Genomic DNA, 14,820 nt, shown 5'->3' with positions numbered 1-14,820 from the left:
GATAAACAGTCGACTGCTGTTCCACAGAGGACTATTCAAGATAATTTATCGCGTATTGTATTTAATTATAAGAATTAAGCTAAATGAGGTGAGTGGGTGTTTAATAATGGCCTCACCAGCAGATGGAGTTCCTATCTTTTGTGGGTAGCTCCATGTTGTTGCAGTGACCATTAGCTGAAGCCCATTTCTCCCCTGTCTCGCAGCAGGTCTTCACCAGCTCCTTGGCAGAAACTGTAATGAAACACAAACAGTTCCAGCTTTATCCCACTCAGTGCAGCCATGTGTGTTAGAGGAACGACATAAAATAATGGTTACAATGTGAATCCAGCTGGAAGAGGACGGTTAACATTTACCATCACCGAATCCCATCAGTGAGATGCTGTAAAATGTGGTTACAGGGTATTTGAAGTGTAACTGACTTTCATCTTTGGTGGAACACTTGTCTCAGAAATAAACATAGAGTTTGAGAATAGCAAGCACAATGTGTGTTTTTCTTTTCAGAGACTCATTTTCATTGGCAGGGAGAAGTATGTAACCTAAAACTCTATAAAATTACCTTCAGAGTAAAATTGTCCTTTTTTGTTACATCCTGGCTGATCAGAGCTGGAGCAGAGTTAAAGAGCAACACATTAGCACTTCATTTCAAATTGGGTCAGGGAAGAGACAGAGCAAAAACACATTATCCAGTTTAGAGGGAAAAATGTGTCCGTGTTCCTTCAATAACAGGGCAGCACATTCCTGCTTTGATTTGTGGCTCCTAGACTACTGTAGGAGACGCAACTCATGACATGCATGTCTTAACAGTCAGTCACACCATATAGGACAAGACATTTGTCTCTCTGGATATACGTCAAACTAAATATTTCTTTTGCCATTGAGTGTTTTAACTTTAACTTAAAGGTCCCATATTGTAAAAAGTCTTTTATATTATAAAGCAGGTTTAAGTGATATATAAATACTGTGAAAGTATCAAAACACTCAATCCATGGAGAAATACACACAGCCCGTATTCAGAAAACTGTGCTTTTGAAACAAGCTGATGGGATTTCTGTCCATTTGTGATGTCACAAATCTACAATATTTAGACCATTTCACAGTTTTAAACGTAAATATACTAAATGTGTCCCAGTTTATTTCCTGTTGCAGTGTATGTGAATGACATAAGCTGACAGGAAGTAAACATGGACCCAAGCTGTTTCCTAGCAACGCAATTCTGTTGCCATTCCGTTGAAATACGCTAACCGGAGCGTTTCAGACAGAGCATGAATACAGGTATATTCAGACAGACAGTACGAGAAAAATAATCTGTTTTTTGAACATTAAAGCATGTAAACATGTTCTAGTAGAAACCCAAAATACAAACATGAACCTGAAAATGAGCAAGATATGTCCCCTTTAACTTATCCAATCAGAACCAGACTTAAACCTCTTAAATTTAAGTCTTATTATGTTTTATGTGATAACACTAGCCCCCATTGGATTTATGATTATTCATCATGTTCGCTGTTTATATAATACAAAAACAATAACAGAAAAAAACATATTAGAACCAGAGTCTAAAGTCATGGTGACGCTTTGAGCTAGATGCTAATGTCCGCATGTCATATCAATGCTAACATGTTTAGCAGGTATAACAAAGAGTATAACGTTCGAAGCCATTTTGGGCTGAAAATGCTTATTATATTTATGATAGTGTATTTTTCAACACAGGCCATTTCGGTATAATATGATAAAAGAATAGAAATAATTTTGTTTTACCTTATACGGCACTTTTTAAGTAAACGTTTTACCGGCGTACGGTAGTCACTTTCAGTCCAAAATGGCGGAAGCGTAGCTTTGCTGCTGGGCGCTGATGTTGCACTGAAACGAACGATTGACTTTCACTTCTTAGCAATATAACGTTACGTTCTTTGGGTATAATGCTCACCATATTCACCATCTCAGCTTAGCCATGAGTTTAGCATGTAAGCATATTATTAACTATTTGCTAATTAGCTCTAGCTCTAAACCATAGACTGACGGACGACGCGTCTCCACTTGACATTTTGACGTAGTTTTGAGCCAGAGGGTACAGGTACATACATGAAGTTTAACCTCTGCATTTAACCCATCCTTAGGAGCAGTGAGCTGCTGTAAATAGGCCTATAGCTTCTTTATATACAGTCTATGCTCTTAACCTACATCCACGCTGTAAACACAAAGTACAGCTGAGGCTGATGGGAATGTCATTAGTTTTGCAGGTATTTGGTCATCAACCAAAGCAAATTCAAATTTTGGCCTGATGACGGCTCCAGATGAAGTCAGGGGATCACTTTAAATTAAATGGCAATGCATCCAATATTTGTCAAGACATTAATCACTAAAACTCCAAATGTACCTATACAGGTGGGACTATAGAGAAAAAGTCAGGGGATTACAAAGGCGAGAGTCCATCCTACATGGGGACCATAAAAACCCATTACAAATTTCATGACAATCCATCACATATTTGCTGAGATATTTCAGCCTGGACGAAAGTGGTGGACCAACTGATCGACAGACGCTGAAAGACCGACATCACCATCTGAATCCTCCTTTTAAATCTTTAATTGGTCTGTTAAAGCCTATTAAATGAAAGTGGGGATCACTCAACAAAAATGTTATTGCAATTCTAAATACTGTATATGAAACTCAGCACAGACAGGCGAGAGTGCCTAGGTCATTTCAACTTCCACATCCACTTTATTTTAGCTGAAATAATACCTCTCCTTGACTTATCTATACATGATAAGACCAATTACTCAGAAAAGAGCAAGTAACTGCAGCAGTGTGCATAATTTAAAGGTTTACACAGGAGGAAATCTAAACCTTGAAAGGCACAATGATACAGCATCTGTGCCAGACGTGCAGTTAAACACGTCCCTTTGAACCTGAGTGAATGTATATTAAAAGACAGAGAACATAATTATTCATCCTCCTTCTTTTGCCTCCTATTCATTTTCTCCAGGTGGAATTGTTACGCAAATTTGCTCCATGTGTCCATCCAGAATGTGGGATGAAAACAGACTTAAAACACAGTTTATCACCATGTTTGCAAAGGATTTAGTGGATGAAATGACTTTGGAGGGAGACTGAGTTTCACCAAAATAACTACTGAGGATGAAAACATTGATAAACTATTTTAGGCGAGCTCTATCTGAGTCTAACCAGGTCTCTTCCTGTCTCTTTGACAGACCTTCTAATTAAAAGACTATATATCGCAACTTGTTTCATTCAGCTTGTGCAATAATTAGCTAAGCTGATTTATCGTGCTTGCACAATGGAGATCTGGAATACACGCTTGAAAGGTCGCTGAGGAGCATCTCTCTGTTCCAGGCCTGTCATTATATAGTTCCATTAGACCAGCATTAACACCAGATGCTTTGCTCTTGTCCAAATCTAAAACGGGTGACATCACACACTTTAAAAATACGAAGCTAGAATAACAACCAAAAGAGGGCAACTCTCAACATGTCTGGAGGGGTCATGAAGCAGCGCACCGCCACTAATCAAGGCTCATGTGTCTTTTCTTTTGTGATTTATAATACAGGTGGGCTGAAGAGAACATGACCGACAACGTGAATAGCAGCACATGCCAAAAGGTCCATGACATACAAACCCACGTGGTTGTCAGATGATTGATGCTGAAAGCTTAAAAGCATGTCTGTGTTTGTGCATGTATATACTATGTTATGTGTGTCTGCAGGCCCGCGTTAAACTCAGGAGGGAGTGACACAATGCTCTTCTCACCTCCAACATGAGTGCTTGCAGAGATATCGTGTCTTTTGAAACAAATAATCATTGTCCGAGAACAGCTGGATGTGACATAACAGGGAGGGCTCCCCTGCCGTCACCATGACTTCATTTCAAAAAACGGCCAATTCGGGTTTCAATTATTGACATCTTTGTGTATTAATCTCTCTGAGATTGTGAGCCAGCATTCATGTGATCCATCTTTTTGTAGTCTTAATCGGGGTTAAGGTTAGTTGATGCGAACCCAGAGAGCTTGCCTCAATCTTTGATGCTTTCGCACAGTATCCTCCAATCCAATTACACCTCCTTGTGGTTAGATAACCTGAATGAACATACACACTGCTAGGAGGACTTATCACTAATGGTGCATTGAATTATCATGATTTATATGTTGTGTTTCCTAAAGAGGCCACACATGTCCTTGACACACAAGCATGCACACACCCGTGATGCTTTGTAAAGCTCCTGCTTTTTACATATTAAATTGGTTAAGTATATTCCACTGCACGCCTCCAACCCAATACTCTCCACATAGTCTTGTAATCTCAACCTGTTTCCCATTGCCTTATCATGCCTTATATATTCCAAGGTGCTCACAAACCAGAACACAGGAAATTTGCTCATTTCTTGCCAGAGGAAATCTGTCAAAATCCTGATTTTGGACCTGATGGACGAAAATAACACGGAGGGATAATAATTGGCTGGTTTCACAAGGCTCATCAGAAGTTTCTACATTAGAAATCATTATGATCAATGAAGCATAACTATGAATGTAAGGTTTCATAAGAAAGGTTTACTGTGTTTCATATTCAGAGTCTGAAAACATCTGCATACAGCTGCCTGTATGTTAATGACAGAAATACAGATGGAGACAAGAGGCAGATCTGTTATTGTGCTGCAATTTATCACCAATCACTCTCTACTTATGCAGTGGCTCTCTCTTTTATGAGTTGTTTCCTGCATCTGCAGCAGATGTTTATTTTTATTTATAAGCACTGGCGACATGCGGATCAGGCGGTTTTTCAGTTAAGGACATGTTGCGGCAGTGGTGGAAGAAGTACTCAGAATCTTTACTTAAGTAAAAGTAGAAATACCACAGTCTAAAAGTAAAAGTCTCAAATTAAAAATGTTACTTAAGTAAAAGTACAGAAGCATTATCAGCAAAATGTACTTAAAGTATGAAAAGTAAAAGTACTTATTATGTACAATGGTTATATTTCTATAGTATATTATATTATTCCGTTTTTGTCACTAACACATACATGAAAGAGCATTTTAATTTTGTAGTTCCTCAATGTGGACACAATTGTAGATACTTACTGCTTACTACTGGGTACATTTGAAGTATAGTACAGCATCATATCATATAGGAATAGAATATAATGTGTTTTTTATGTAAAAAGTGTCAAATAAATGTAGTGAAGTAAAAAATGAAATATTTTTCTCTGAAATTTAGTGGAGTAGAAATGTGAAGTAGCAGAAAATGGAAATACTCAAGTAAAGTACAAGTATGTCGAACCCTAATTATAGAGTACGGTCTAGACCTGCTCTATATGAAAAGCGTCTCAAGATAACTTCTGTTTTGATTTGACGATATATCAAAATAAATTGAATTGAAACTGGACTTAAGTACAGTACTTGAGTACTTGGTTACATTCCACCTCTGGGAGATATGCCAAAAGTCTTGGAAATGACCTGGCAGGCACCCTAGATTAACCAGAGTGAGCTATATGCTCTTCAAACTGATGTTCACAGCGGTAAAGAAGGGATGAACTCTCACACGGTCGGCTCTGGAATTCACCTTCCTTTTCATCCTTTAAGGAAAATTACACATCTGCTCAGCGCCCTCCCATACCCAGCATGTTGTGACAGCACTGTTGATAAAAACAAGCAATTCGTCTTTTGTTCCACTTCACCTCGGATGGTTTTTATGCTTCAGTTTCATCAATTTGACCATGCAATATTCTTCTAGTCCAATGTTATGGCTGGTGCTAAAGTGGGAAGGGAAGTCACCGAGAGGAGAATGTGTGGAGGTGTGTGCTTCAGATGAGATGATTACTGGGAAGATTGGGAAAGCAGCAACCTCACGGGAGACGGGTAATCACACCGGCTCATGAGGGAGCAGTGAGTAGCGTCTGGCAATCAGGCCACAACAGTGGTCTCATTCATCACATGGGTATTATGCCGCTCGCAGGTACAACCCCCAAGAAATCCTATACCGGGTCCAGCCCAGCATCAGAAAGCCTGAACAACCCCATCCCCCTCCTGAGCACACACACATACACTGTGTCTGGCTGGAAAGAGAGAGCAGGAGTTATTGACTGGAAGAAAAAAAAAAACATTTGTTTTGGGCCGTGTTCCACTGCAAAGGCAGACCACTTATGTTTAAAGAGAAATGGTTGTGTTCTTGTAATTAATGCTTTCTCTCCAAATAACTTTAAAATAACTGTTCTGCTAATGGCGTTGATAACAGCCATTAGTCGAGGCCCTTATCAGCTGAGTTGTTCCTGTCTGTGTTTTAACATGTCACCGCTATGGAAATCCTCCCTCAGTCCAATGACCTTCACCAACAGTGTCATATCATCTTTCAAACTGAGCAGCCAGAACAGAGAAAAACATTTTCAACTCAATACTCTCTTCCATGAAGCTATAATTCACAATTGAATAGCTGGATTTTATCCTAATGCACTCATGGACATTGTGGAAAATCTGTGAAAGCAAGTATCTGTTTTTTCCCCTGAATGAATAAAAGAGTTTCTATATTGGCTCGCAGACGTTTCACACAGAGTTTCACATCTTACCCAGACATGACCCGAGTCTGTGGCCCTCCTTAATGCAACACGTCATGGCAAACAGCAACAAACAGTCAATTCCTAACCTATATTCTCCAACTGTGTGAACTTGACAGGTAGTTTCACTCCCACAGATGCATTCAGCGTGTACTATACTACACATACCTATGGAGGCCAGTCGCTGAAAGGAACGAAAAGTCCTGACAGGTCTCAACAAAAATCAAAGTGTTGTAAAGTAGGTTAACTTAACGCCTCCAGATAGCGGTTTGCTGGACAAAGCACCAATAATAAGTTCTCAGAATCCTGACCCAATATATTTCAGTCGCCAGAGAGGTTGTAGGGATGAAATGATGAGGCTAATAAATTTCACTCCTTCATAATTTAGTTCACTCACTTTATAGGGAAGTCTTATAATATAGTGAGACTACCTTGTGCCATGAAGCCATAAAGTATGGGGAATTATGATGCAATTAGGTTTTCCTTGGCAGGAAGGATGTTAAATCAGTAACTCTTATGAAAGTGCATCAAATCTGATTAAGTATGTAAAGCAAAGATGATGGCAATGTATGAGATTAGTATCATGGGGCAGATGTAACCTAACATCATGTTTTGGGGTTATGTTTTTCTCATATTTTCCGCAGTGCAGTGTAACTCATCTTCTAGTAATCACTTCATCATCTGCTTCCCTCCTTGTGCCGGCAGCGGATCGGCCGGTATGTCCCGAACATGCTCATAATCACATGAAGGATGCAGACAGGAGACACGACCCTGGAGCTCTCACCAGAGCAAAGTAGGGGAGAAATTGTAATTTCAGCTGCTCTTAAAGGATCTATCAGATATATTAGAAGCATGATAATGTAAATATGGTACCAGGCTGAGTATTATTCGCTACTTACAAAACCTCTAGAGAAATAAATACAGTATTCTCTCAACTTGAATGCATGAAAATGAGTGTATAGTTCTTTTCACTTCTGGGTAAGGTAGATAAATGCTATCGAGGGAAAACAGACTTTCCATGAACAATTGTTTTTCCTGGACCTCTGCCAGCTCGACTACAGTGATTATGAATTCCTCTTCAAAAGGCAGGATGTGAGAGAAGGAAAAGGAAGATGTTTTCTGAAATAGTAACGGCCTAACATCGTCATTACTAGGCTGTAAATCATCACACTGTGATGTATTGTGATGTTGAATGAATCAAAACATTTTATGTTTCAGATTTCTTTTCAATTCAACTGCTTTCAACCACTTTATTTAAAGGAACGGTGTGTTACATTACACATCTATTAGCGGAAATGGAATATAATATTTATAACTATGTTTTCATTAGTGTATAATCACCTGAAACTAAAAATTGTGTTTTCGTTAGCTTAGAACGAGCCCTTCATATCTACATAGGGAACTTGTCTCTTCAGGGAGTTCGCCATGTTGCTCCACCATGTTTCAACAGTAGCCCAGAACGGACAAACCAAACACTTGCTATAGAGAGAGCCTTTTATATTTTTACCTGATACCTGTTACCTGAAGGCCACCGTAGTTGTCGCGTGAGCCGCAGGGTGCAAAACCGTCGTACCGCCATGTGGCATCTGACTTCTGTTGCTCCTAAAGTAGTGTCATTATGGTAAGGATGGCCTCTGAGCGAGGTGAACGGCATAACCACGGTTTTGCACTCAACGGCTCACATTACAGCAGTCTTGGAACAGGAGGAGTGAGCGGAGGGGTATTCAGTTGGTTGCAATCTGCAACCACACCACTAGATGCCGCCAAATCCTACACACTGTACCTTTAACAAGAATGATACTGTTGATTATAAAAGGTCAAGATTATTGAAAACTATCATGCTGACGTACCTTCGGTGTCTCCTTCCACATCCTGAAGCTGGTAGTTGTGGAGGGTTTGGGGTTGTCTCTGAGGCTGCTCTCCATCCTCCCTCATCCTGACTGGAGCTCTGCTGGTGGGGCTGAACTGTATTGTGGGATATGAGGTCTGCTCCTCTCTACCGAGCGGCTGCCTAGGCTCCAATGACACTTTTTCTTGTTCCTTATGGCCGCCATGACTCCCTGTGCGACTGCCTTGACTGTGTTTGTGATGGCCAGAGTGCCTGGCCCCCTTGTTTCCTCTGGCGGTGTGCGCTGTTTCTTTTAAAGCATCCGGTACCACTCTGTTTCTGCCACTGTTATGTCTAATGGTCCTGTCACTGATTTCCTGTGGCGTCCTGTGGTCGTCTGTGGTCACTCTCTGCGTGATTGTTGTTGTTTCACTCTCAGCCTCTGTAGTCGTTGCGTCCATGCTATACGTGACCTCACTGCTCCTCTCTGCATCATAGCCTCTTTGTGTCTCCCTCAGCTCCTGTCTTCTGTCATCATGGGAGCTGAAGTAAGTGGAGCTTGACTCTGGGTAAGCCGGTGGTGCCGTAGTAGATTCCAGTGGTCGGGCCAGATCTTGGATAGTGGAAGACATCGGCCCTGCCAGCGTGTAGTCATAATCCCCTGTGCCAAAACCGGGTGGGTCCTGCTTATACAGTGGTAAAGTGTTTCCCAGTGCCAGGTTGGAAAATGGTTCCACAGGACTCGTTTGTCGGCCGTCATGGCGGCTGCTAACGTCTCTCAAAGGGTCGTTGTTCTCAGTGGTGGTGACCCACATGGGCTTATTAGAACCACGAAGGTCACACCCGGGGATAGGTGAACACATTACCCTTCCACCGTTATTAGGACAGTGGCACACCTGACACCGGTCAATATGAAAGGAGTGTCCCGCCTCGTACTTCTTGTTGTCATGGGTACAGCCAATCTTCCCACATTGCGGACATCCATCTTGAGGTTGTAAAATGTCAATGCAGTTGGCGGGGATTTCAGGGCACGGGATAAAATGACAGCTTATCTTCCCTCCTCCCTGGGGACAGGAGCATTCAGTGCTTCCAAAATCCACAAAGTAAGATTCCCCCTCTGGGACTTTCCCTTTCCGGAAGCCTGCTTGGGTGCAGTCGTAGTACTGGTAACCTTCACAGGTGCAGCCCCTTTGTGTACAGGTGGGACAGCAGGCGCCCTTCTCTAAAACCGTCTTGATGCAGGTCTGCAGAACGGGACAGTCCACACCTGTGCAGTCTTTCTGGCTCAGACAGGTGTCCATGCACAGAATCAGCCAACATAAAGCCAACGTTGCCCTCTGAATATTCATTTTGCACTAAAAAAAAGGACAAAAAAATAATATTCTAAGTCAGTTCTTCAAAGTATGCGTCTCTTCAGGCTAAATGTTATTCCAGAGGAAAAAGAGTTTTAGCCTGTGAAAGTAAACAAATGATATATTTACAGTACAAACATTGTCTGACATTCAACTTGATAACAATCAGCGTCCTATTATTTTTTGTTTGTTTTCACAGTTAATATCAAAAGCACATGTTTTAACTTAATAACCCGTCTGCTTTAATTTGGCCACCTGCCAAATGCACATTTTTCCATGCCTACTCTTTTGGCACCACAACAGGGGATGAAAGCTGGTGGTTACATTTGATGATTGCACATGGAAATTTGGCCAAAGGTAAGATTAACTGGGGGAAATATGTACAAAAATAACCAGACGAAAATTGTCAGATGTTGCAAAAACAATGTTGAAATAACAAAACCTCCCTTCTATGACATAGTTTTCCATATAAAAACAGAGTGCTAACTGCTTATCTGAGTTATCTATTTGCAGCATATGTTAGTTTATTCTCATGAAATGTTTTGCTTCCCCACAATATGTTGTGCAAATACTGTACAATCATTTTGAGTCCATTGTTCATTTCTGCCGATAATAGCTGGTGGAGCTTGTGCTCCTGCAGGGATAACACACCACTGAAATACTGTGTAAACTAGCAGAAGTGCTGTTATGAAAAATGATGACATATTGTAATGAATAAAGAGATTACTGGAGCAGAGACATAGTGGCAGCACAAAGTCAGAAAGTGACAGGCTTGATCCTGTGAGTAAGTGATGTGACTTTGAATCAGCGAGCACATTGAGAACCAGGTGTTTTCTATTTTACTTTTCCTGTTTTTCTTCACTGCTTGCTTTTGTGCCAATCGCGAGAGACTTATGTGACATTTCATGCTTAAAAAAACAAAACAAAGTCTGGTTCAAAATTGGAGATTAACTCCAAATCGTTCTGCATGACAAACTTGTCTTAAGACATTTCCTGCAGAAATGTTTCTAAGCAGTTTCAGTGGTGCTCTTCCCACAGCCTAATCTGTTATCACATTTTCCCCAAACTGCATGTCCTTGAAACAGATTCCCAACAAAATATGAGCAGCTCACAGAAATCAGAGGATAGAAGATGTTTTTCTTTAATAGAAACATACTTATGTTCTTGGAAGTATGGTGCTCCTGCTGCAACATACAGTATTTACAAAGTACTTGACTTGACTCCGGATCATTTTAGAAAATAAAGACATGTGTGAACCTGGTTATTTCAAGTGCATCTACCTGACTGTGCATTGATACTGGCGAATCTAACTCCAGCTGTGCTGAGCTAAACATGCAGTTCATCTATATGAAAATAATGAAAACACTATTAAATCTAGAGGCCTTCAAAATAATCAACACGGTCTCACGGCAGTTCATGAAGTAGTCATGAAATTTTATATAATATATTTGATTTGTGTACATAGACGCATATTTCCCTCTTTTTTCGTGATGCTCAGCGCAACTTTCAACAACATATTCTTCGTGCGTTTTCCAGCAACACGTGACTTACTTGTCAATTTCCACTCCAGTCTTTTCAAAATAAAACTACTTAGTTAGGTTTAGGAACAGATCGACTTGGTTAGGCTGAGGCAACAAACTACTTAGTTAGGTTTAGGAAAAGATCGCGGTTTGGGTGAAAATAACTCCATAAGTGCTGTAACTTAAGTACAGAAGTTAGGTGACAAATAAATCAACTTTGACTTGTGGTTTCACACGAGGTATGACCACCGGTCTCCTGGGTAAAAGTCCTGTGTTTTTTGACGTTTTGGCGTGGATTACATACAAATTGATTTTGTGCTGTCCATCACGAAAAGAAATGTGAAATTCATGTGTATGTACACAAATCAATACATTACATTTTGTGAGTATTTCACAAACTGCTGTGCGACTGGGCTGAATAATCTAGGGGTCAAAGCCATGAAACAACACAAAGTGCACTGCAGCTCTGTTTAGGGAATCAATGATGTCTTTGTGTTCTGCTGGTACCAAATCATTTTACCAGATCTTGGAGTCTTTAACAGGTTCATGGCTCACCGCCGTGGTCTGTGGAGCTCTGTTGAACTGTGTTTGTCTACAACATTTAAGTGAAAGGGGGAAATATCAAAGGGACTGTTTGTAACTTTTTACACGTATAAATGTACCGGGTCGGGATCCCATGCGCGCTCGCATATGTGTGCTCGCGTGTGGCCAGAGTATCCGCTCCGCTGCCTGCTTGCCTTCATTCACACACCGCGCACGTTTTCGCTGTCCTTCTCCACCTCTAGACGTGCATGCGCGCTCACTACACACTGCAGAAGAGTTAGTAGCTCTGAGAATATCTAGTGAATGTACAGTGGACGTTTGTGCAGAAATAACTGCTGCAGCTCCTCCAGACCAACAGAGGTTTCTCGTGTCTTGTGAAGTGACGGGTTACGTTATCATCTCCGACCGGGTGCCGGTGTCTCCCTGCGGGCGCAGTTGGGAGGCGATAACGTTTCTCGCTGAAGCAGGAAAAGCCAACACTAGGATCAGCAGTGATTCATGGAGAGACCTTCGTCTGGTCAGCTAACATTACTGCCAAGCAGCTGAAATATAGAGTGATATTGTGGTTTTAGCTGACGTGTGTCGCCTCACTGTTTTGAGCGATGTTCGTTCATGTCTATTAAGAGCGAGCAAGCGCGAACCCGACGATGACTTTCGTTGACTTAACGGCCACAGGTGTCGCTGTGAACTAGCACTTCTGAAACTTACAAACAGTCCCTTTAACACAGGAAAAAAGGCCACTTGGTGATAATGAGATCTGATGGAGTGAGAATGAAACTCATGTGGTTGTAGCTCTAAACACCTTGATTGGCTGTTTTCTGTCTGTTGGGTTGTTTGTTCCCCTATCAGCTCAGGGAATGTCCCACAAAGGATTTCAAACAGAGACTGTGTGCCTTGTCATCCCAGTAGCCAAAAAATGACCTTTATCCTTTTGGCTCACTGTGACCCCCGGCTGCAGGCACGCACACATTACGCACGTGCAAACACTGTTTTCACGCATCTACCAGCTCCTGAACGCACGAGCTGAACACGCTGAATCACTAAATATTCCAATGACCTGACGTTAAGGAGGATGCATGTGTGCGCCCATGTAAATGATATTACTATATATTTATTTGTTGATTTAATTTATTATTACTCTCGTATTTTTGTATTATTATTGTTTTTTTTTTGTTATGTGTGTTTTTTTGTTGTTGTTTTTTTTAACTCTATTCTTTCTTTTTGTCATTATTATTATTGTTATTTCTTTTCTTGGTTTTGTTTCGGTTTTGAATGTTGAGGTTGTTTTCTCTAGTGTACTTGATGGGTTTGGCTGTAAGCTCATCTACTTAAAAGTTGTTTTATAGACTGTTGTAATTACGAACTGTGGATTGCATATATGAAAACAGCCTTGAAAAAAGGGGAAAAAATAAAGCATATATAAAAAATATATATATCTTCCTATGAATTAAAAAGGACTCGTAGCGTACGTATGTATGACAGATTATTTGAAAATGCACATTCGCTGTCGGATTGGGGACTTCAGCAGCACTTGTCTTAAGTTTGATCAAACCTCTAAATTCTTTTCTCAAGGCAACTTCAACATTTGGACTCCACGGGCACACATTAAGTAAAGCATGCAGGACAATTAAAGTGCCAGGATATTACCAGGAACACACAAGAAATGACCTCTCAAGTAAGAAACAGACAAGATCAATATTGATCACAGAATTTATAATCCAAAAAAACCCAAATGCTCAACATATCCAAATTCGTGCACTGACTGATCGATTGTTTTTATCCATAAGAGATAAGGTTGCCTACCTTGCGTCTCTGACCTGCAGCGCTGCTCTGCAGAAGGAAACTTGTGTGCGTAAAGTTTGTGCGCTGACTCCGACTTGGGAGTCTGCTGGGAGCAGCCTGCTGCTTTTTAGTTGGGGAGGGAGAGGGCGGGACAAACTTACATAGAAGTATTTCCAAATCTTTCGAAATGATGCATGTTCCCTTTTTCTGCATTACAATCATCCAAATTACGAGAAATGACTTAAGATGGAGCGACTTCAGTGGAAAATGATTGTGATGATCCCAATGATACACTGTTAAGAATTTCCCAGTAAATTAACAGTTAAGAACTGATGGCAGCAGGGTTGCCTTTATGTTACTGTAAAATTAACATTATTATACTGTCGCTGAAATGTACAGCTTTGTACTGTTAATGAAAAATACAGTTTGAACTGTTTTTAAAAAAAAAAAAAATTTCACAGTATTTTACAGTTAATTTACTGTTTAAAGATACATCATATAGCTGTTTTTCCATCTTTCTTTTCCATTATCTTACTGATTTGTTTTAATGCACTATTTAGGTTGTATTTTTTACATACAACATTATTTTTTGCCTAGATGAATAGACTTAGCAGGTTACAGACATAGGAATAGTCACACTAAATACAATTAAAGGCACTTGTTAGGAAAACGGCTATAATAGACTTGTTGACACTTTTCCCAAAATGTCTGTCTATAGCTGGCTACAAGCACAGAATGCAAACCATAACAACATGTGAGTGAAGAACAGAGCTAATTCACTGATTTTACAATCATGTACAATGTACAAGCCTCACATGAGCAGATCAGGTCCCAGAATTAAAAAAATTACTGCATGAAACTGTTACTGATGATACTTTAGACAGTTGATCAGCAGTAAAGTGCTGTTTTTTAAGAATGCATTATAGTTCAGTTAAAAAACGGCCTATGAGCGTAATTTAGGTTTTCTTTTGTATTAACAGTAAAGCACTGTTTTTAGCAATAACAGGTTAATACTGTTGAAATCCTGCTGTAAATTAACAGCAATTGTTTACAGTGTAGGCTAGTGCCTCTGGTAATATAATCTTGTAAGAATGTTACAATGGTATTAAAATCACAGACTTTTCTTGTAGTTTGTATTAGTACATGTTCACAATTATTACTGTTTAACCTCGGTGTATTTACAGCGCCACAACTTCCAATTAGGTGCCAAATTATTGACGGATGTTTACTCCTCC

The 14,820-nt window shown here is 40.3% G+C and overlaps 1 protein-coding gene across 2 annotated transcripts in view; it reads right to left on the bottom strand.

Moving 5' to 3' along the window:
* The window catches only part of LOC141772658 (fibulin-2-like), a 29,570-nt gene extending 15,841 nt beyond the window's left edge, over positions 1–13,729 (bottom strand). The window contains exons 1-3 of one of the 2 annotated variants that reach the window (XM_074643904.1): positions 13,607–13,729; positions 8,411–9,743; positions 117–231 (exon numbers count right to left, since the gene is read on the bottom strand). In XM_074643904.1, the coding sequence (XP_074500005.1) occupies positions 117–231; positions 8,411–9,737 (1,442 nt within the window). In that variant the 5' untranslated portion in view covers positions 9,738–9,743; positions 13,607–13,729. Of the gene's footprint in view, positions 1–116; positions 232–8,410; positions 9,841–13,606 lie in introns of both variants that reach the window. The other variant, XM_074643905.1, reaches the window with a different exon arrangement.
* Between the last annotated feature and the right edge of the window lie 1,091 nt (positions 13,730–14,820).

The sequence above is a fragment of the Sebastes fasciatus genome, chromosome 8, assembly GCF_043250625.1.
Source record: "Sebastes fasciatus isolate fSebFas1 chromosome 8, fSebFas1.pri, whole genome shotgun sequence".
Classification (NCBI taxonomy): domain Eukaryota; kingdom Metazoa; phylum Chordata; class Actinopteri; order Perciformes; family Sebastidae; genus Sebastes; species Sebastes fasciatus.
The sequence above is the reverse complement of the archived record's forward strand: the minus strand, read 5'-3'. Positions and strand labels throughout refer to the sequence as shown.